General features: G+C 41.6%; 1 protein-coding gene across 1 annotated transcript in view; it reads left to right on the forward strand.

Moving 5' to 3' along the window:
* The window catches only part of RAB10 (RAB10, member RAS oncogene family), a gene marked incomplete in the record, with an annotated part of 271,938 nt that overhangs the window by 142,179 nt on the left and 106,073 nt on the right, over positions 1 to 23,686 (forward strand). Inside the window, 1 exon segment of the mRNA XM_053709475.1 lies at positions 628 to 688. Within this exon segment, the coding sequence (XP_053565450.1) occupies positions 628 to 688 (61 nt within the window).

Consider the following 23,686-nt stretch of genomic DNA (forward strand, 5'->3'; position numbering starts at 1 on the left):
CCTTCGGTCGAATGACTGGGGGTGGAGCTAAGGGAGGAGCTATATAGACAGCTCTGCTGTGGGTGCTCTCTTTGCCACTTCCTGTAGGGAAGGAGAATATCCCACAAGTAAGGATGAATCCGTGGACTCGATACATCACAAGAGAGAAATTTATCAGGTAAGCATAAATTAAGTTTTTAAACAGCATTCTAATTTACTTCTATTTTTTTAAAATTGCTTCATTCTTCAGATATATTTTTGTGGAAGAAATAGGAATGCACAAGACATCTATCTGCAGCTACCAATCAGCAGCCTATCTAGATATGCTTCGCATAAAAGTATATCAAGAGACTGCAAATTAGATAATTGAAGTAAATTGGAAAGTTGTTTAAAATTGCATGGTCTTTCTGAATCATGAAATAAAAAAATATGGGTTTCATGTCCCTTTTAATATTGGCAAACAAGGTTTTATTGTGACACTCCTTCCTCACATTGTGTGCTACTCTGCAATGTCACAATAAATAATGCTTTCTTCTGGAATATAACAATTATTTACATACACACAACAACCTTTATTGTTCTGAGTTGCATGTGAAGATGTACATTTCTTTTCTAAGTCCTTTGTTCTGAAATATTTGTCTGTTACAGGTATAGACTTCAAGATCAAAACAGTTGAGTTACAAGGAAAGAAGATCAAATTACAGATATGGTGAGTAGCACTTGCTTTCTTTCCTTCTGCGCGCAGGCATGCTTTCTTTCCTTCTGCGCGCAGGCATGCTTTCTTTTCTTCTGAGCTGTGAAAATAATTAGCTATGTTGTTCTTTGCGTCACCTGAACAGATATATCTTGTGGTCAGGATTACAACCTTCGGTTTCTTTCTGTATTGTGATTTGAGTTTTTTTTATTAGAAAAACCTCCTGGGCTTTTGATGGGGGGAAAAATCTTCACTGCTCCCTTATTTTAGAGTAGGGAAAATAAAGTTTCTCTTGTTAAGTGTGTTCAGTCCACGGGTCATCCATTACTTATGGGATATATTCTCCTTCCCAACAGGAAGTTGCAAGAGGATCACCCAAGCAGAGCTGCTATATAGCTCCTCCCCTCACATGTCATACCCAGTCATTCTCTTGCAACCCTCAACAAAGGAGGTCGCGAGAGGAGTTGGAGTTTTTTACTTAAGTATTCTTCAATCAAAAGTTTATTTTAAATGGCACCGGAGTGTGCTGTTTTTCTATCTCAGGCAGTATTTGGAAGAAGAATTTGCCTGCGTTTTCTATGATCTTAGCAGACGTAACTAAGATCCACTGGCTGTTCTCGACATTCTGAGGAGTGGGGTAACTTCAGAAAATGGGAATAGCATGCGGGGTCCCCCGCAAATGAGGTATGTGCAGTACAATATTTTCTGGGAATGGAATTGACTAAGAAAACACTGCTGTTACCCATATGATGTAAGTATAGCCTTAAATGCAGTAGTAGCGACTGGTATCAGGCTGATAAATGTATACGCAGTTGAGTTATTTTCTAGGGACTAGAATTTGACTGAGAAAATACTGTTAATACTGAAATAATGCTTAAGCCTTATCTGCAGTAGAAGCGACTGGTAGCAGGCTTAGTGATGACTGCATGACATTGAAAAAGTTTTTTTTTTTTTTTTTTAAACGTTTACTGGCATGTTATTCGTTTTGTGAGGTACTTTGGTGATAAATCTTTTTGGGCATGATTTTTTTCCACATGGCTAACGTATTTTTCTGCATAGAAACAGTTATATCAGGTCTCCCACTGTTGTAATATGAGTGGGAGGGGCCTGTTTTTAGCGCCTTGTTGCGCAGTTAAAATTCTAGCACAGTCTTCCTGCTTCTTCCTCCTTGATCCAGGACGTCTCTAGAGAGCTCAGGGGTCTTCAAAATTCGTTTTTGAGGGAGGTAATCAGTCACAGCAGACCTGTGACAGTGTGTTTGACTGTGATAAAGCGTTAAATCTTAATTTTGTTATCCGTTTTTTGGGTATTGAGGGGTTAATCATCCTTTTGCTAATGGGTGCAATCCTCTGCTAATTAATACATTTACTGTTAAAAATTGTTGGCTATAACTGAATTAGTTCATTGTTATTCAACTGTGTTTTTGAAAAGCGCTGCAGCGTTTTTTATATTGCTTGTAAATTTATTGAAAGTAATTTCCAAGCTTGCTAGCTTCATTGCTAGTCTGTTTAAACATGTCTGATACAGAGGAATCTGCTTGTTCATTATGTTTAAAAGCCGATGTGGAGCCCAATAGAAATATGTGTACCAATTGTATTGATATTACTTTAAATAAAAGTCAATCTTTACCGATAAAGAAATTATCACCAGACAACGAGGGGGAAGTTATGCCGTCTAACTCTCCTCACGTGTCAGTACATTCGCCTCCCGCTCAGGAGGTGCGTGAGATTGTGGCGCCAAGTACATCAAGGCCCTTACAAATCACTTTACATGATATGGCTAATGTTATGAAGGAAGTATTATCCAATCTGCCCGAGTTAAGAGGCAAGCGCGATAGCTCTGGGTTAAGGACAGAGCGCGCCGATGACACGAGAGCCATGTCTGATACTGCGTCACAATTTGCAGAACAGGACGGAGAGCTTCATTCTGTGGGTGACGGTTCTGATTCGGGGAGACCGGATTCAGAAATTTCAAATGTTAAATTTAAGCTTGAGAACCTCTGCGTGTTGCTAGGGGAGGTGTTGGCGGCTCTGAATGATTGTGACACGGTTGCAATCCCAGAGAAATTATGTAGGCTGGATAAATACTATGCGGTACCGGTGTGTACTGACGTTTTTCCTATACCGAAAAGGCTTACAGAGATTATTAGCAAGGAGTGGGATAGACCTGGTGTGCCTTTTTCCCCTCCTCCGATATTTAGAAAAATGTTCCCTATAAACGCCGCCACACGAGACTTATGGCAGACGGTCCCTAAGGTGGAGGGAGCAGTTTCTACTTTAGCCAAACGTACCACTATCCCGGTGGAGGATAGTTGTGCTTTCTCAGATCCAATGGATAAAAAAATTAGAGGGTTACCTTAAGAAAATGTTTGTTCAACAAGGTTTTATATTACAGCCTCTTGCATGCATTGCGCCTGTCACTGCTGCAGCGGCATTCTGGTTTGAGTCTCTGGAAGAGGCGATTCGCACAGCACCATTGGATGAGACTTTGAGCAAGCTTAGAATGCTGAAGCTAGCTAATGCGTTTGTTTCGGATGCCGTAGTGCATTTAACCAAACTTACGGCTAAGAATTCCGGATTCGCCATACAGGCGCGCAGAGCGCTATGGCTTAAATCCTGGTCAGCAGATGTAACTTCTAAATCTAAACTACTGAATATTCCTTTCAAAGGGCAGACCTTATTCGGGCCCGGTTTGAAGGAAATTATTGCTGACATTACTGGAGGTAAGGGCCACACCCTTCCTCAGGACAGGGCCAAATCAAAGGCCAAACAGTCTAATTTTCGTGCCTTTCGTAATTTCAAGGCAGGAGCAGCATCAACTTCCTCCGCTCCAAAACAGGAAGGAACTACTGCTCGTTACAGACAAGGTTGGAAAGGCAACCAGTCATGGAACAAGGGCAAGCAGGCCAGAAAGCCTACTTCCGCCCCTAAGACAGCATGAAGACAGGGCCCCCTTTCCGGAGACGGATCTAGTGTGGGACAGACTTTCTCTCTTCGCCCAGGCTTGGGCAAGAGATGTACAGGATCCCTGGACGTTCGAGATTATATCTCAGGGATACCTTCTGGATTTCAAAACTTCTCCACAAGGGAGGTTTCATCTGTCAAGGTTATCAACAAACCTAATAAAGAAAGAGGCATTTCTACAATGTGTACAAGACCTCTTAGTGATGGGAGTGATCCACCCAGTTCCGCGAACAGAACAAGGGCAAGGGTTTTACTCAAATCTGTTTGTGGTTCCCAAAAAAGAGGGAACCTTCAGACCAATCTTAGACTTAAAAATCTTAAATTCCTCAGGGTTCCATCGTTCAAGATGGAAACCATTCGGACCATCCTACCCATGATCCAAGAGGGTCAGTATATGACCACAGTGGACTTAAAGGATGCCTACCTTCACATACCGATTCACAAAGATCATTATCGGTACCTAAGGTTTGCCTTTCTAGACAGGCATTACCAGTTTGTAGCTCTTCCCTTCAGGTTAGCTACGGCTCCGAGAATTTTTACAAAGGTTCTGGGTTCACTTCTGGCGGTACTAAGACCGCAAGGCATAGCGGTGGCTCCATACCTAGACGACATTCTGATACAAGCGTCAAGTTTTCAAAATGCAAAGTCTCATACAGAGATAGTTCTAGCATTTCTGAGGTCGCATGGGTGGAAAGTGAACATGGAAAAGAGTTCTCTGTTTCCACTCACAAGGGTCCCTTTCCTAGGGACTCTTATAGATTCTGTAGAGATGAAGATTTACCTGACGGAGTCCAGGTTATCAAAAATTCTAAATGCTTGCCGTGTCCTTCATTCCATTCCAAGCCCATCAGCAGCTCAGTGCATGGAAGTAATCGGCTTAATGGTCGCAGCAATGGACATAGTGTCATTTGCGCGCCTGCACCTCAGACCGCTGCAATTATGCATGCTAAGTCAGTGGAATGGGGATTACTCAGATCTGTCCCCTTTACTGTATCTGGACCAGGAGACCAGGGATTCTCTTCTCTGGTGGTTGTCTCGGGTTCATCTGTCCAAAGGAATGACCTTTCGCAGACCAGATTGGACGATTGTAACAACAGATGCCAGCCTACTAGGCTGGGGCGCAGTGTGGAACTCCCTAAAGGCTCAGGGATCGTGGACTTAGGAGGAGAAACTCCTTCCAATAAACATTCTGGAATTAAGAGCAATATTCAATGCTCTCCTAGCTTGGCCTCAGTTAGCAACACTGAGGTTAATCAGGTTTCAGTCGGACAACATCACGACTGTAGCTTACATCAATCATCAAGGAGGAACCAGGAGTTCCCTAGCGATGTTAGAAGTCTCAAAGAAATTCGCTGGGCAGAGTCTCACTCTTGCCACCTGTCAGCGATCTACATCCCAGGCGTGGAGAACTGGGAGGCGGACTTTCTAAGTCGCCAGACTTTTCATCCGGGGGGAGTGGGAACTTCATCCGGAGATATTTGCTCAACTGATTCTTCGTTGGGGCAAACCGGAACTGGATCTCATGGCATCTCGCCAGAACGCCAATCTTCCGTGCTACGGATCCAGGTCCAGGGACCCGGGAGCGGTGCTGATAGATGAACTAGCAGCCCCTTGGGTTTTCAACATGGCTTATGTGTTTCCACCTTTTCCGTTACTGCCTCGACTGATTGCCAAGATCAAACAGTAGAGAGCATCGGTGATTCTGATAGCGCCTGCGTGGCCACGCAGGACCTGGTATGCAGACCTAGTGGACATGTCGTCCTGTCCACCATGGTCTCTGCCTCTGTGGCAGGACCTTCTAATTCAGGGTCCTTTCAACCATCCAAACCTAATTTCTCTGAGGCTGACTGCATGGAGATTGAACGCTTGATTCTATCGAAGCGTGGTTTCTTGGAGTCTGTTATTGATACGTTAATACAGGCTCGGAAACCTGTGACCAGAAAAATTTACCATAAGATATGGCGTAAATATTTATATTGGTGTGAATCCAAGAGTTACTCATGGAGTAAGGTTAGGATTCCTAGGATATTGTCTTTTCTACAAGAGGGTTTAGAAAAGGGTTTATCCGCTAGTTCGCTAAAGGGACAGATTTCTGCTCTGTCTATTCTTTTACACAAGTGTCTGGCAGAGAATCCAGACGTCCAGGCTTTTTGTCAGGCTTTGGCTAGGATTAAGCCTGTGTTTAAAGCTGTTGCTCCTCCGTGGAGCTTAAACTTGGTTCTTAAAGTTCTTCAGGGTGTTCCGTTTGAACCCCTTCATTCCATTGATATTAAGCTTTTATCTTGGAAAGCTCTGTTTTTGATGGCTATTTCCTCGGCTCGAAGAGTCTCGGAGTTATCTGCCTTACATTGTGATTCTCCTTATCTGATCTTTCATTCAGACAAGGTAGTCCTGCGTACTAAACCTGGGTTTTTACCTAAGGTTGTTTCTAACAGGAATATCAATCAAGAGATTGTTGTTCCATCATTATGTCCTAATCCTTCAAAGAAGGAACGACTTTTGCATAATCTAGACGTGGTCCGTGCCTTGAAGTTCTACTTACAGGCAACTAAAGATTTTTAGCAAACTTCTTCTCTGTTTGTCGTTTACTCTGGACAGAGGAGAGGTCAAAAGGCTTCGGCTACCTCTCTCTCTTTTTGGCTTCGTAGCATAATATGTTTAGCCTATGAGACTGCTGGACAGCAGCCTCCTGAAAGAATTACAGCTCATTCCACTAGAGCTGTGGCTTCCACCTGGGCCTTTAAGAATGAGGCCTCTGTTGAACAGATTTGCAAGGCTGCAACTTGGTCTTCACTTCATACTTTTTCCAAATTTGACACTTTTGCTTCTTCGGAGGCTGTTTTTGGGAGAAAGGTTCTACAGGCAGTGGTTCCTTCTGTTTAATGTTCCTGCCTTGTCCCTCCCATCAACCGTGTACTTTAGCTTTGGTATTGGTATCCCATAAGTAATGGATGACCCGTGGACTGAACACACTTAACAAGAGAAAACATAATTTATGCTTACCTGATAAATTTATTTCTCTTGTAGTGTGTTCAGTCCACGGCCCGCCCTGTCTTTTTTGAGGCAGGTTCTAAATTTTAAATTATAACTCCAGTCACCACTGCACCCTATAGTTTCTCCTTTCTCGTCTTGTTTCGGTCGAATGACTGGATATGACATGTGAGGGGAGGAGCTATATAGCAGCTCTGCTTGGGTGATCCTCTTGCAACTTCCTGTTGGGAAGGAGAATATATCCCATAAGTAATGGATGACCCGTGGACTGAACACACAAGAGAAATAAATTTATCAGGTAAGCATAAATTATGTTTTTTCTGACTTCTCAATGACATGCAGGGCCTGTTGTTTACATTTCCTTCTTAATATGAAGAGAGTCCACGGCTTTAATCATTACTTGTGGGAATACAGAACCTGGCCACCAGGAGGAGGCAAAGAGACCCCAGCCAAAGGCTTAAATACCTCCCTCACTCCCCTCATATCCCAGTCATTCTTTGCCTTTCGTCACAGGAGGTTGCCAGAGAAGTGTCAGAAAAAAAATCTGCTTGTTTTGAAATTCAGACTAAGCGTTATTGCATTGTCTCTTTATTATGCATTTGTTGATCAGGCAATTCTACTGTTTAATTTTCATTTAATACTAGTTTTTGTGTGCATATTGTGTAACCTAAGTTTTCTTCACAATGCTGTAAATTACCTAAACCAACTCTATGATTTTGCAGCATTTTATAGAAAACCTAGGTCATACAAAATGTGTTGGTAACAGAATTTACTCTCTGGCCTTTCTAGGAAGCATGGGACAAGTACGTTTAAAAATAAATAAAATCTGCATAAAAAATAAATCAAGCAAGAATGTTGATGAGAGAGAGTGGCATTTATATTGAGAAAAGCAGCACTAGATCTGATTTCCACAGCTTATGGTGTATAAGGGTGAGAGGTGTTTGCCATGGAGCTGACAACTCATGTCTAAAAACAGATTCACAAGCAACGTTTCCGTATACACCAATTTTCATATAATGCATGTAATAGACACTACTATAAAGAATATGCACTGATACTGATCTAAAAATCCAGTATAAAACCTTTTAAAAACTTACTTAGAAGCTCCCAGTTTAGCACTGTTGATAAGGTTAGGCTGGAACACTCACTAAAAGGGTCTGAGACAGCAGGAAGAGCTGACACTCTCCCTTCCCCTATATATGAAAATATCCATTGCTCAAACAGGAGCAAGCAAGAGTCTGTAGACTTAATTCTACATCTGATACTTTGGGGCTTGGATGTTGTTAAAAAAAATAAAATAAGCAAAACTATTCAGTGTTACAAAAACATTCCCAGGTGGGATATATAAATGGATCATTTACAAAACAATTATGCAAATAAAAATCGTGTGAGAGGGCATTACACAAAGATCTGGATTTTAAGTAAAACCATTTCATCTGAAAAGACCCAAAACTCTGAGACAAATTAAATCATGTGACAACCTCACCAGTAAACGTATATCCATGGTAATTGCAAATGCTGGCATTTACGTCGGGTTCTAGAGTGAGCGCTAACAACCTCACCAGTAAACGTATATCCATGGTAATTGCAAATGTTGGCATTTACGTCGGGTTCTAGAGTGAGCGCTAACAACCTCAACAGTAAACGCATATCCATGGTAGTTGCAAATACTGGCATTTACGTCGGGTTCTAGAGTGAGCGCTAACAACCTCACCAGTAAACGCATATCCATGGTAGTTGCAAATGCTAGCATTTACGTTGGGTTCTAGAGTGAGCGCTAACAACCTCACCAGTAAACGCATATCCATGGTAGTTGCAAATGCTGGCATTTACGTCGGGTTCTAGAGTGGGCGCCAACAACCTCACCAATAAACGCATATCCATGGTAATTGCAAATGCTGGCATTTACGTCGGGTTCTAGAGTGGGCGCTAACAACCTCACCAGTAAACGCCCTCTGCTGTTGTATTTCAGTGATGGCTAGCTTAACGAGACCACAGATAAATTTATAAGCATTTATACAGTTACAGTAAATTATTTCCTAAAAATGTCCTGTGGCCCAATGCTAGATTTATGTAATGTTTCAGGGTGCCCTCAATATTACCCACTCCAGAAGGCTCTTTGAGTTGTGGTCACCTGTTTGCCAGTAGAAGTCCCCAAAGCCAAGATTTGTAGTTCTATTTCCTGTGGTCCTAAGTCTAGGTCAGAGCGCTGCCTGAGGCCCCTGCACTGCCAGTTGGCTATTTCTGATGTACCTTAATTGATCATAGATATGGCATACAGCAGTGACATCTTCCTTGGTAATTCCTCTGACGCTCTCAGGTATGATTTGCTGACCTTTAGCATCTGACTACACTAGTCTCTGGGATTTTGTTTCATCTTTAGACACCTTTTATTAGGGAATTACTAGATGTTGTTTTAGTATAAGAAAATCTGAACACTGTTTCATACCCAGAGCCAATGCTGGGAATTCTGTGAAATCTGGATCATTCGAGATCCTTGAGGAACCAACTTATCTTCAGCTTCCTTCAGACACCATCTATGTAAAAGCTGCTAGATTGCACCGTAGCATTTTATCATGTGCTGGTATTGGTTTGTTTCCAGAAATTCAGTACATTTTACCCTTTGCTACACCATGTATAAGAGGTTTAACAGTCTGTGTGCTGCAAACAGTACCTTTTTATCGTCACAAGCTTTGTAATCTCAGATTAGTGTGGTGTTCACTGTTGTACACTTTACCTATTTGTTGTGTTAGTGTTCCCGCTTCATTTCCTTATTTGCTTACAAGGAGCAGTAAGTGAAGTCCGGTCTAGCAGTGAAGGAGTTAATCTTACAGTATGACTTCAGAACCACCCACTGATAACATTAGATTGCTCGTGCAGTGTTGCATATTTTGGTGATGATAAAATGAATCTGGTGTAGCTTCCATAGAACATATCAGCCTGGTTGCTCATTCATACTATTGTGCATGTTTTATTAGCAAAAACATAATGCGCTTGCATGTGACTTGTAAACCAAACTGGGTCTCGACTGTAAATTGTCACTGGCTGTTTCATGTCTCACCCACTTTGTGATATAAAGTAATGCTCTGCAAGAGCTTCCTGCGAATGTTTCTGGTCTGTGAAAGCTCTTTCTGTGCCTGTGGTCACTCCATACCCAGCTCCTTTGTTAGTGAGAGACTTCACTGACACCTCTGATTAGCTGGAGTCCTACAGATACATGCAGAGCCTGGGAATGTGACCAAAGAATGTTACAATTCCGCCACAAACAAAACATTTGTATATTATCCTGCTGTGCTGGAGAAATTAGCATCCTCTGCATCATTACATTACCCTCCTGCTGATGAATAAGCCTGCGCTGCACAAGTAACTGCAGTTTTCCACTTGTACATTTATCACACATTGTAGCATAGATATAACAGCGACTTGTCATTCAGCCATTCATTCACTCACTACTTTCCCTTTTTAGCAGTGCGATCAAGTCTCATTAAACTTTTCCTGGAATCCCCCAGCTGCAGACCCTTGAATAGCTCTGCTGCGCCGCACCTGCCTTTCCTTGGCAGATCACTTTAGGATTTGTATACACCACTCACGGGAGTTCAATTGCTGAACAACCACACACATGGAGCTAAAGACCCCATTACCAACGCTGTATTGAGATATCAGAGTATCAGTTTTTAATTCAGTACCTAGATAGGTAGTTTGTTCCCTTTTAACTGTGCCATGACTTTATAACAATTCCAACAGTGTGTGCAGTTTTCTCTTGTTAAGTGTATCCAGTCCACGGATCATCCATTACTTGTGGGATATTCACCTTCCCAACAGGAAGTTGCAAGAGGATCACCCACAGCAGAGCTGCTATATAGCTCCTCCCCTCACTGCCATATCCAGTCATTCTCTTGCAACTCTCAACAAAGATGGAGGTAGTAAGAGGAGAGTGGTGTATTATAGTTAGTTTAACTGCAATCAAAAGTTTGTTATTTTTAAATGGTACCGGAGTGTACTGTTTTATCTCAGGCAGCATTAGAAGAAGAATCTGCCTGTGATTTCTATGATCTTAGCAGAAGTAACTAAGATCCACTGCCGTTCTCGCATATTCTGAGGAGTGAGGTAACTTCAGAGGGGGAATGGTGTGCAGGTTTTCCTGCAATAAGGTATGTGCAGTTAATATATTTCTAGGGATGGAATTTGCTAGAAAAATGCTGCTGATACCGGATTAATGTAAGTTAAGCCTAAATGCAGTGATTTAATAGCGACTGGTATCAGGCTTATTAACAGAGATACATACTCTTATAAAAATGTAATATAAAACGTTTTGCTGGCATGTTAATCGTTTTTATATATGTTTGGTGACAAAACTTATTGGGGCCTAGTTTTTTTCCACATGGCTGGCTTGATTTTTGCATAGAAACAGTTTCCTGAGGCTTTCCACTGTTGTAATATGAGTGGGAGGGGCCTATTAGCGCTTTTCTGCGCAGCTAGAATTACAGACAGACACACTCAGCTTCCTTCTGCATTATACAGGACATCTCTGAAGGGCTCAAAATGCTTCAAAGTCATGTTTGAGGAGGGTAACAACAACAGTAAACCTGTGGCAGTTGTTGTGACTGTGTTTAAAAACGTTTTTGTCATTTATTATTCCGTTTTTGGTATTAAGGGGTTAATCATCCATTTGCAAGTGGGTGCAATGCTCTGCTAACTTGTTACATACACTGTAAAAATTTCGTTAGTGTAACTGCCTTTTTTCACTGTTATTTCAAATTTTGTCAAAATTTGTTTCTCTTAAAGGCACAGTAACGTTTTTTATATTGCTTGTTAACTTGGTTTAAAGTGTTTTCCAAGCTTGCTAGTCTCATTGCTAGTCTGTACAAACATGTCTGACACAGAGGACACTACTTGTTCATTATGTTTAAAAGCCATGGTGGAGCCCCATAGGAGAATGTGTACTAAATGTATTGATTTCACCTTAAACAGTAAAGATCAGTCTTTATCTATAAAAGAATTGTCACCAGAGGGGTCTGTCGAGGGGGAAGTTTTGCTGACTAACTCTCCCCACGTGTCGGACCCTTCGCCTCCCGCTCAAGGGACGCACGCTAATATGGCGCCAAGTACATCAGGGATGCCCATAGCGATTACTTTGCAGGACATGGCTGCAATCATGAATAATACCCTGTCAGAGGTATTATCCAGATTGCCTGAATTGAGAGGCAAGCGCGATTGCTCTGGGGTTAGACGAGATACAGAGCGCGTAGATGCTGTTAGAGCCATGTCTGATACTGCGTCACAATATGCAGAACCTGAGGACGGAGAGCTTCAGTCTGTGGGTGATGTCTCTGAATCGGGGAGACCTGATTCAGAGATTTCTAATTTTAAATTTAAGCTTGAGAACCTCCGTGTATTGCTTGGGGAGGTATTAGCTGCTCTGAATGACTGTGACACAATTGCAGTGCCAGAGAAATTGTGTAGACTGGATAAATACTATGCAGTGCCGGTGAGTACTGATGTTTTTCCAATACCTAAAAGGCTTACAGAAATTATTAGTAAGGAGTGGGATAGACCCGGTGTGCCCTTTTCCCCACCTCCTATATTTAGAAAAATGTTTCCAATAGATGCCACTACACGGGACTTATGGCAGACAGTCCCTAAGGTGGAGGGAGCAGTTTCTATTTTAGCAAAGCGTACCACTATCCCGGTTGAGGACAGTTGTGCTTTTTCAGATCCAATGGATAAAAAAATTAGAGGGTTACCTTAAGAAAATGTTTATGCAACAAGGTTTTATTTTACAGCCCCTTGCATGCATTGCGCCTGTCACTGCTGCGGCGGCGGCGTTCTGGTTTGAGGCCCTGGAAGAGGCCATCCATACAGCTCCATTGACTCCATTGACTGAAATTATTGACAAGCTTAGAACACTTAAGCTAGCTAACTCATTTGTTTCTGATGCCATTGTTCATTTGACTAAACTAACGACTAAGAATTCCGGATTCGCCATCCAGGCGCGTAGGGCGCTATGGCTCAAATCCTGGTCAGCTGATGTGACTTCAAAGTCTAAATTACTCAACATTCCTTTCAAGGGGCAGACCTTATTCGGGCCTGGTTTGAAAGAAATTATTGCTGACATTACTGGAGGTAAGGGTCATACCCTTCCTCAGGACAGGGCCAAATCAAGGGCCAAACAGTCTAATTTCTTTCATGTAATTAACAAGAGTCCATGAGCTAGTGACGTATGGGATATACATTCCTACCAGGAGGGGCAAAGTTTCCCAAACCTTAAAATGCCTATAAATACACCCCTCACCACACCCACAAATCAGTTTTACAAACTTTGCCTCCAAGGGAGGTGGTGAAGTAAGTTTGTGCTAGATTCTACGTTGATATGCGCTCCGCAGCAAGTTGGAGCCCGGTTTTCCTCTCAGCGTGCAGTGAATGTCAGAGGGATGTGAGGAGAGTATTGCCTATTGAATGCAGTGATCTCCTTCTACGGGGTCTATTTCATAAGGTTCTCTGTTATCGGTCGTAGAGATTCATCTCTTACCTCCCTTTTCAGATCGACGATATACTCTTATATTTACCATTTCCTCTACTGATTCTCGTTTCAGTACTGGTTTGGCTTTCTACAAACATGTAGATGAGTGTCCTGGGGTAAGTAAGTCTTATTTTCTGTGACACTCTAAGCTATGGTTGGGCACTTTATTTATAAAGTTCTAAATATATGTATTCAAACATTTATTTGCCTTGACTCAGAATGTTCAACTTTCCTTATTTCCAGACAGTCAGTTTCATATTTGGGATTATGCTTTAAATTATCATATTTTGTCTTACCTCAAAAATTTGACTTTTTTCCCTGTGGGCTGTTAGGCTCGCGGGGGCTGAAAATGCTTCATTTTATTGCGTCATTTTTGGCGCGGATTTTTTTGGCGCAAAAATTCATTTCCGTTTCCGGCGTCATACGTGTCGCCGGAAGTTGCGTCATTTTTTGACGTTATTTTGCGCCAAAAATGTCGGCGTTCCGGATGTGGCGTCATTTTTGGCGCCAAAAGCATTTAGGCGCCAAATAATGTGGGCGTCTTATTTGGCGCCAAAAAATATGGGCGTCGCTTTTGTCTCCACATTATTTCAGTCTCATTTTCATTTGCTTCTGGTTGCTAGAAGCTTGATGTTTGGCATTTTTTTCCCATTCCTGAAACTGTCTTATAAGGAATTTGATCTATTTTGCTTTATATGTTGTTTTTTCTCTTACATATTGCAAGATGTCTCACGTTGCATCTGAGCCAGAAGATACTACAGGAAAACCACTGCCTGCTGGATCTACCAAAGCTAAGTGTATCTGCTGTAAACTTTTGGTAGCTATTTCTCCAGCTGTTGTTTGTATTAATTGTCATGACAAACTTGTTAAAGCAGATAATATTTCCTTTAGTGATGTACCATTGCCTGTTGCAGTTCCCTCAACATCTAAGGTGCAGAATGTTCCTGATAACATAAGAGATTTTGTTTCTGAATCCATAAAGAAGGCTTTGTCTGTTATTTCTCCTTCTAGTAAACGTAAAAAGTCTTTTAAATCTTCTCTCTCTACAGATGAATTTTTAAATGAACACCATCATTCTGATTCTTTGGACTCTTCTAGTTCAGAGGATTCTGTCTCAGAGATTGATGCTGATAAATCTTCATATTTATTTAAGATGGAATTTATTCGCTCTTTACTTAAAGAAGTACTAATTGCTTTAGAAATAGAGGATTCTAGTCCTCTTGATACTAATTCTATACGTTTGGATAAGGTTTTTAAAGCTCCTGCGGTTATTCCAGAAGTCTTTCCTGTTCCTAATGCTATTTCTGCAGTAATTGCTAAGGAATGGGATAAATTGGGTAATTCATTTACTCCTTCTAAACGTTTTAAGCAATTATATCCTGTTCCGCCTGACAGGTTAGAATTTTGGGACAAAATCCCTAAAGTTGATGGGGCTATTTCTACCCTTGCTAAACGTACTACCATTCCTACGTCAGATGGTACCTCGTTTAAGGATCCTTTAGATAGAAAAATTGAATCTTTTCTAAGAAAAGCTTATCTATGTTCAGGTAATCTTCTTAGACCTGCTATATCATTGGCTGATGTTGCTGCAGCTTCAACTTTTTGGTTGGAAACTCTAGCGCAACAAGTAACAAATCGTGATTCTCATGATATTATTATTCTTCTCCAGCATGCTAATAATTTCATCTGTGATGCCATTTTTGATATTATTAGAGTTGATGTTAGATTTATGTCTCTGGCTATCTTAGCCAGAAGAGCTTTATGGCTTAAGACTTGGAATGCTGATATGGCTTCTAAATCAACTCTACTTTCCATTTCTTTCCAGGGAAACATATTATTTGGTTCTCAGTTGGATTCTATTATTTCAACTGTTACTGGTGGGAAAGGAACTTTTTTACCACAGGATAAAAAATCTAAAGGTAAAAACAGGGCTAACAATCGTTTTCGTTCCTTTCGTTTCAACAAAGAACAAAAGCCTGATCCTTCGTCCTCAGGAGCAGTTTCAGTTTGGAAACCATCTCCAGTCTGGAATAAATCCAAGCCTGCTAGAAAGGCAAAGCCTGCTTCTAAGTTCACATGAAGGTACGGCCCTCATTCCAGTTCAGCTGGTAGGGGGCAGGTTACGTTTTTTCAAAGAAATTTGGATCAAATCTGTTCACAATCTTTGGATTCAGAACATTGTTTCAGAAGGGTACAGAATTGGTTTCAAGATGAGACCTCCTGCAAAGAGATTTTTTCTTTCCCATGTCCCAGTAAATCCAGTGAAAGCTCAAGCATTTCTGAATTGTGTTTCAGATCTAGAGTTGGCTGGAGTAATTATGCCAGTTCCAGTTCCGGAACAGGGGATGGGGTTTTATTCAAATCTCTTCATTGTACCAAAGAAGGAGAATTCCTTCAGACCAGTTCTGGATCTAAAATTATTGAATCGTTATGTAAGGATACCAACGTTCAAGATGGTAACTGTAAGGACTATATTGCCTTTTGTTCAGCAAGGGAATTATATGTCCACAATAGATTTACAGGATGCATATCTGCATATTCCGATTCATCCAGATCATTATCAGTTCCTGAGATTCTCTTTTCTAGACAAGCATTACCAATTTGTGGCTCTACCGTTTGGCCTTGCTACAGCTCCAAGAATTTTCACAAAGATTCTCGGTGCCCTTCTGTCTGTAATCAGAGAACAGGGTATTGTGGTATTTCCTTATTTGGACGATATCTTGGTACTTGCTCCGTCTTTACATTTAGCAGAGTCTCATACGAATCGACTTGTGTTGTTTCTTCAAGATCATGGTTGGAGGATCAATTTACCAAAAAGTTCTTTGATTCCTCAAACAAGGGTAACCTTTCTGGGTTTCCAGATAGATTCAGTGTCCATGACTCTGTCTTTAACAGACAAGAGACGTCTAAAATTGATTACAGCTTGTCGAAACCTTCAGTCACAATCATTCCCTTCGGTAGCCTTATGCATGGAAATTCTAGGTCTTATGACTGCTGCATCGGACGCGATCCCCTTTGCTCGTTTTCACATGCGACCTCTTCAGCTCTGTATGCTGAACCAATGGTGCAGGGATTACACGAAGATATCTCAATTAATATCTTTAAAACCGATTGTTCGACACTCTCTAACGTGGTGGACAAATCACCATCGTTTAATTCAGGGGGCTTCTTTTGTTCTTCCGACCTGGACTGTAATTTCAACAGATGCAAGTCTCACAGGTTGGGGAGCTGTGTGGGGATCTCTGACGGCACAAGGAGTTTGGGAATCTCAGGAGGTGAGATTACCGATCAATATTTTGGAACTCCGTGCAATTTTCAGAGCTCTTCAGTTTTGGCCTCTTCTGAAGAGAGAATCGTTCATTTGTTTTCAGACAGACAATGTCACAACTGTGGCATACATCAATCATCAAGGAGGGACTCACAGTCCTCTGGCTATGAAAGAAGTATCTCGAATTTTGGTTTGGGCGGAATCCAGCTCCTGTCTAATCTCTGCGGTTCATATCCCAGGTGTAGACAATTGGGAAGCGGATTATCTCAGTCGCCAAACGTTGCATCCGGGCGAATGGTCTCTTCACCCAGAGGTATTTCTTCAGATTGTTCAATTGTGGGGGCTCCCAGAGATAGATCTGATGGCCTCTCATCTAAACAAGAAACTTCCCAGGTATCTGTCCAGATCCCGGGATCCTCAGGCGGAGGCAGTGGATGCATTATCACTTCCTTGGAAGTATCATCCTGCCTATATCTTTCCGCCTCTAGTTCTTCTTCCAAGAGTAATCTCCAAGATTCTGAGGGAATGCTCGTTTGTTCTGCTAATAGCTCCGGCATGGCCTCACAGGTTTTGGTATGCGGATCTTGTCCGGATGGCATCTTGCCAGCCATGGACTCTTCCGTTAAGACCAGACCTTCTGTCACAAGGTCCTTTTTTCCATCCGGATCTGAAATCCTTAAATTTAAAGGTATGGAGATTGAACGCTTGATTCTTGGTCATAGAGGTTTCTCTGACTCCGTGATTAATACTATGTTACAGGCTCGTAAATCTGTATCTCGAGAGATATATTATAGAGTCTGGAAGACTTATATTTCATGGTGTCTTTCTCATCATTTTTCTTGGCATTCTTTTAGAATACCGAGAATTTTACAATTTCTTCAGGATGGTTTGGATAAAGGTTTGTCCGCAAGTTCTTTGAAAGGACAAATCTCTGCTCTTTCTGTTCTTTTTCACAGAAAGATTGCTATTCTTCCTGATATTCATTGTTTTGTACAAGCTTTGGTTCGTATAAAACCTGTCATTAAGTCAATTTCTCCTCCTTGGAGTTTGAATTTGGTTCTGGGAGCTCTTCAAGCTCCTCCGTTTGAACCTATGCATTCATTGGACATTAAATTACTTTCTTGGAAAGTTTTGTTCCTTTTGGCCATCTCTTCTGCTAGAAGAGTTTCTGAATTATCTGCTCTTTCGTGTGAGTCTCCTTTTCTGATTTTTCATCAGGATAAGGCGGTGTTGCGAACTTCTTTTGAATTTTTACCTAAAGTTGTGAATTCCAACAACATTAGTAGAGAAATTGTGGTTCCTTCATTATGTCCTAATCCTAAGAATTCTAAGGAGAAATCATTGCATTCTTTGGATGTTGTTAGAGCTTTGAAATATTATGTTGAAGCTACGAAATCTTTCCGTAAGACTTCTAGTCTATTTGTTATCTTTTCCGGTTCTAGGAAAGGCCAGAAAGCTTCTGCCATTTCTTTGGCATCTTGGTTGAAATCTTTAATTCATCTTGCCTATGTTGAGTCGGGTAAAACTCCGCCTCAAAGAATTACAGCTCATTCTACTAGGTCAGTATCTACTTCCTGGGCGTTTAGGAATGAAGCTTCGGTTGACCAGATCTGCAAAGCAGCAACTTGGTCTTCTTTGCATACTTTTACTAAATTCTACCATTTTGATGTATTTTCTTCTTCTGAAGCAGTTTTTGGTAGAAAAGTTCTTCAGGCAGCGGTTTCAGTTTGAATCTTCTGCTTATGTTTTTTGTTAAACTTTATTTTGGGTGTGGATTATTTTCAGCAGGAATTGGCTGTCTTTATTTTATCCCTCCCTCTCTAGTGACTCTTGTGTGGAAAGATCCACATCTTGGGTAGTCATTATCCCATACGTCACTAGCTCATGGACTCTTGTTAATTACATGAAAGAAAACATAATTTATGTAAGAACTTACCTGATAAATTCATTTCTTTCATATTAACAAGAGTCCATGAGGCCCACCCTTTTTTGTGGTGGTTATGATTTTTTTGTATAAAGCACAATTATTCCAATTCCTTATTTTATATGCTTCGCACTTTTTCTTATCACCCCACTTCTTGGCTATTCGTTAAACTGATTTGTGGGTGTGGTGAGGGGTGTATTTATAGGCATTTTAAGGTTTGGGAAACTTTGCCCCTCCTGGTAGGAATGTATATCCCATACGTCACTAGCTCATGGACTCTTGTTAATATGAAAGAAATGAATTTATCAGGTAAGTTCTTACATAAATTATGTTTTTCGTGCCTTTCGAAATTTCAAGGCAGGCGCAGCATCAACTTCCTCTGCTTCAAAACAAGAGGGAACTTTTGCTCAATCCAAGCAGGCCTGGAAACCTAACCAGTCCTGGAACAAGGCCAGAAAGCCTGCTGCTGCCTCTAAGACAGCATGAAGGAGCGGCCCCCTATCCGACAACGGATTTAGTAGGGGGCAGACTCTCTCTATTCGCCCAGGCGTGGGCAAGAGATGTTCAGGATCCCTGGGCGTTGGAGATCATATCTCAGGGATATCTTCTGGACTTCAAAGCTTCTCCTCCACAAGGGAGATTTCACCTTTCAAGATTATCTGCAAACCAGATAAAGAAAGAGGCATTCCTAAGCTGCGTACAAGACCTCCTTGTAATGGGAGTGATCCATCCAGTTCCGCAGACGGAACAAGGACAGGGGTTTTATTCAAATCTGTTTGTGGTTCCCAAAAAAGAGGGAACCTTCAGACCAATTTTGGATCTAAAGATCCTAAACAAATTCCTCAGCGTTCCGTCATTCAAGATGGAAACTATTCGAACCATTTTACCCATGATCCAAGAGGGTCAGTACATGACCACAGTGGACTTAAAGGATGCCTACCTTCACATTCCGATTCACAAGAATCACCATCAGGTTCCTGAGGTTTGCCTTTCTAGACAGGCATTACCAATTTGTAGCTCTTCCATTCGGGTTGGCTACAGCCCCAAGAATTTTTTACAAAGGTTCTGGGCTCACTTCTGACAGTGAACGAAGAAAAGAGTTCTCTATCTCCTCTCACAAGGGTTTCCTGCCTAGGGACTCTGATAGATTCTATAGAAATGAAAATTTACCTGACGGAGTCCAGGTTATCAAAACTTCTAAATGCTCGTCGTGTTCTTCACTCCATTCCGCGCCCCACAGTGGCTCAGTGCATGGAAGTAATTGGCTTAATGGTAGCTGCGATGGACGTAGTGCCATTTGGGCGCCTGCATCTCAGACCGCTGCAATTATGCATGCTCTGTCAGTGGAATGGGGATTACACAGATTTGTCCCCTCTACTGAATCTGGATCAGGAAACCAAAGATTCTCTTCTCTGGTGGTTATCGCGGGTCCATCTGTCCAAGGGTATGACCTTTCGCAGACCAGATTGGACAATTGTAACAACAGATGCCAGCCTTCTAGGTTGGGGTGCAGTCTGGAACTCCCTGAAGGCTCAGGATTCATGGACTCATGAGGAAAAACTCCTCCCAATAAATATTCTGGAGTTAAGAGCAATATTCAATGCTCTTCTAGCTTGGCCTCAGTTAGCAACACTGAGGTTCATCAGATTTCAGTCGGACAACATCACGACTGTGGCTTACATCAACCATCAAGGGGGAACCAGGAGTTCCCTAGCGATGTCAGAAGTCTCCAAGATAATTTCGCTGGGCAGAGACTCACTCTTGCCACCTGTCAGCGATCCATATCCCAGGTGTAGAGAACTGGGAGGCGGATTTTCTAAGTCGTCAGACTTTTCATCCGGGGGTAGTGGGAACTCCATCCGGAGGTGTTTGCTCAATTGGTTCTCCGTTGGGGCAAACCAGAATTGGATCTCATGACGTCTCGCCAGAACGCCAAGCTTCCTTGTTACGGATCTAGGTCCAGGGACCCAGAAGCGGCACTGATAGATGCTCTAGCAGCGCCTTGGTTCTTCAACCTGGCTTATGTGTTTCCACCGTTTCCTCTGCTCCCTCGTCTGATTGCCAAAATTTAACATTAGAGAGCATCGGTGATATTGATAGCGCCTGCGTGGCCACGCAGGACCTGGTATGCAGACCTAGTGGACATGTCATCCTTTCCACCATGGACTCTGCCTCTGAGACAAGACCTTCTAATACAAGGTCCTTTCAATCATCCGAATCTACTTTCTCTGAGACTGACTGCATGGAGATTGAACGCTTGATCCTATCAAAGTGTGGCTTCTCCGAGTCCGTAATTGATACCTTAATACAGGCACGAAAGCCTGTCACCAGGAAAATTTACCACAAGATATGGCGTAAATATCTTCATTGGTGTGAATCCAAGAATTACTCATGGAGTAGGGTTAGGATTCCTAGGATATTGTCCTTCCTCCAAGAGGGTTTGGACAAAGGATTATCAGCTAGTTCTTTAAAGGGACAGATTTCTGCTCTGTCTATTCTTTTACACAAGCGTCTGGCAGAAGTTCCAGACGTCCAGGCATTTTGTCAGGCTTTAGTTAGAATTAAGCCTGTGTTTAAACCTGTTGCTCATCCATGGAACTTAAACTTGGTTCTTAAAGTTCTTCAAGGGGTTCCATTTGAACCCCTTCATTCTATTGAACCCCTTCTATCATGGAAAGTTCTTTCTTTCATGTAATTAGCAAGAGTCCATGAGCTAGTGACGTATGGGATATACATTCCTACCAGGAGGGGCAAAGTTTCCCAAACCTCAAAATGCCTATAAATACACCCCTCACCACACCCACAATTCAGTTTTACAAACTTTGCCTCGCATGGAGGTGGTGAAGTAAGTTTGTGCTAGATTCTACATTGATATGCGCTTCGCAGCAGGCTGGAGCACGGTTTTCCTCTCAGAGTGCAGTGAATGTCAGAGGGATGTGAAGAGAGTATTGCCTATTTGAATTCAATGGTCTCCTTCTACGGGATCTATTTCATAGGTTCTCTGTTATTGGTCGTAGAGATTCATCTCTTACCTCCCTTTTCAGATCGACGATATACTCTTATATACCATTACCTCTACTGATTCTCGTTTCAGTACTGGTTTGGCTATCTACTATATGTAGATGAGTGTCCTGGGGTAAGTAAGTCTTATTTTTTGTGACACTCTAAGCTATGGTTGGGCACTTTATATATAAGTTCTAAATATGTCTTTAAACTTATATTTGCTTTGATTCAGGATGATCAATATTCCTTATTTCAGACAAGTCAGTTTCATTATTTGGATTAATGCATATGAATATTCAATTTTTTCTTACCTTTAAAAGTTGTTTTCAAATTTACTTTTTTTCCCTGTGGGCTGTTAGGCTCGCGGGGGCTGAAAATGCTTCAATTTATTGCGTCATTCTTGCCGCTGACTTTTTTGGCGCAAAAATGTTTTTGTGTCATTTTTTTGACGTTTTGCGCCAAAAATGTCGGCGTTACCGGATGTGGCGTCATTCTTGGCGCCAAAAAATTTAATGCGCCAATAATGTGTGCGTCTTTTTTGGCGCTAAAAATGTGGGCGTCATTCTTGTCTCCACCTTTTTTTCACATTATTTCAGTCTCATTTTTTCATTTTTTTTTTTAAACGTACTACTATTCCTACGGCAGATAGTACTTCCTTTTAAGGATCCTTTAGATAGGAAGATTGAATCCTTTCTAAGGAAAGCTTATTTTGTTCAGGTAATCTTCTTAGGCCTGCTATTTCTTTGGCTGATGTTGCTGCTGCTTCCACTTTTTGCTTCCACTTTTTGGTTGGAGGCTTTAGCACAACAAGTATCAGACCATAATACTCATAGCATTGTTAAACTCCTTCAACATGCTAATAACTTCATTTGTGATGCCATCTTTGATATCATTAGTTGATGTCAGGTATATGTCTTTAGCTATTTTAGCTAGAAGAGCTTAAAACTTGGAATGCAGATATGTCTTCTAAGTCAACTTTGCTTTCACTTTCTTTCCAAGGTAATAAATTATTTGGTTCCCAGTTGGATTCTATTATTTCAACTGTTACTGGGGGGAAAGGAACTTTTTTGCCTCAGGACAAAAAATCTAAAGGTAAATACAGGGCAGCTAATCGTTTTCGTTCCTTTCGTCAGAATAAGGAACAGAAGCCTGACAGTTCCCCTAAAGGAACGGTTTCTGTCTGGAAACCTTCTCCAATCTGGAATAAAACCAAGCCTTTTAGAAAGTCAAAACCAGCTCCCAAGTCCACATGAAGGTGCGGCCCTCATTCCAGCACAGCTGGTAGGGGGCAGGTTACGATTTTTCAAAGACATTTGGATCAATTCGATTCACAGTCTTTGGATTCAGAACATTGTTTCACAAGGGTACAGATTAGGTTTCAAGGTAAGGCCGCCTGCGAGGAGATTTTTTCTCTCTCGCATTCCAATAAACCCAGTGAAGGCTCAGGCATTTCTGAAATGTGTTTCAGATCTAGAGTTGGCTGGAGTAATTGTGCCAGTTCCAGTTCTGGAACAGGGTCTGGGGTTTTACTCAAATCTATTCATTGTACCAAAGAAGGAGAATTCCTTCAGACCAGTTCTGGATCTAAAGATATTGAATCGTTATGTAAGAATACCAACATTCAAAATGGTAACTATAAGGACTATTCTGCCTTTTGTTCAGCAAGGGCATTATATGTCCACAATAGATTTACAGGAGGCATATCTTCATATTCCGATTCATCCAGATCACTTTCAGTTTCTGAGATTCTCTTTTCTAGACAAGCATTACCAGTTTGTGGCCCTTCCGTTTGGCCTAGCAACAGCTCCAAGAATCTTTTCAAAGGTTCTCGGTGCCCTTCTCTCTGTAATCAGAGAACAGGGTATTGCGATATTTCCTTATTTGGACGATATCTTGGTACTTGCTCAGTCTTTACATTCTGCAGAATCTCACACGAATAAACTTGTGTTGTTTCTTCAAAGACATGGTAGGAGGATCAATTTACCAAAGAGTTTGTTGATTCCTCAGACAAAGGTAACCTTTTTGGGTTTTCAAATAGATTCAGTGTCCATGACCTTGTCTCTAACAGAAAAGAGACGTCTGAAATTGGTTCAACCTGTCGAAACCTTCAGTCTCAATCATTCCCTTCGGTAGCTTTGTGCATGGAAATTCTAGGTCTCATGACTGCTGCATCGGACGCGATCCCTTTTGCTCGTTTTCACATGCGACCTCTTCAGCTTTGTATGCTGAACCAGTGGTGCAGGGATTATACAAAGATATCACAATTAATATCCTTAAATCCCAATGTACGACACTCTCTGATGTGGTGGATAGATCACCATCGTTTAGTCCGAGGGGCTTCTTT

The sequence above is a fragment of the Bombina bombina genome, chromosome 4 (genome assembly GCF_027579735.1).
Source record: "Bombina bombina isolate aBomBom1 chromosome 4, aBomBom1.pri, whole genome shotgun sequence".
Taxonomy (NCBI): domain Eukaryota; kingdom Metazoa; phylum Chordata; class Amphibia; order Anura; family Bombinatoridae; genus Bombina; species Bombina bombina.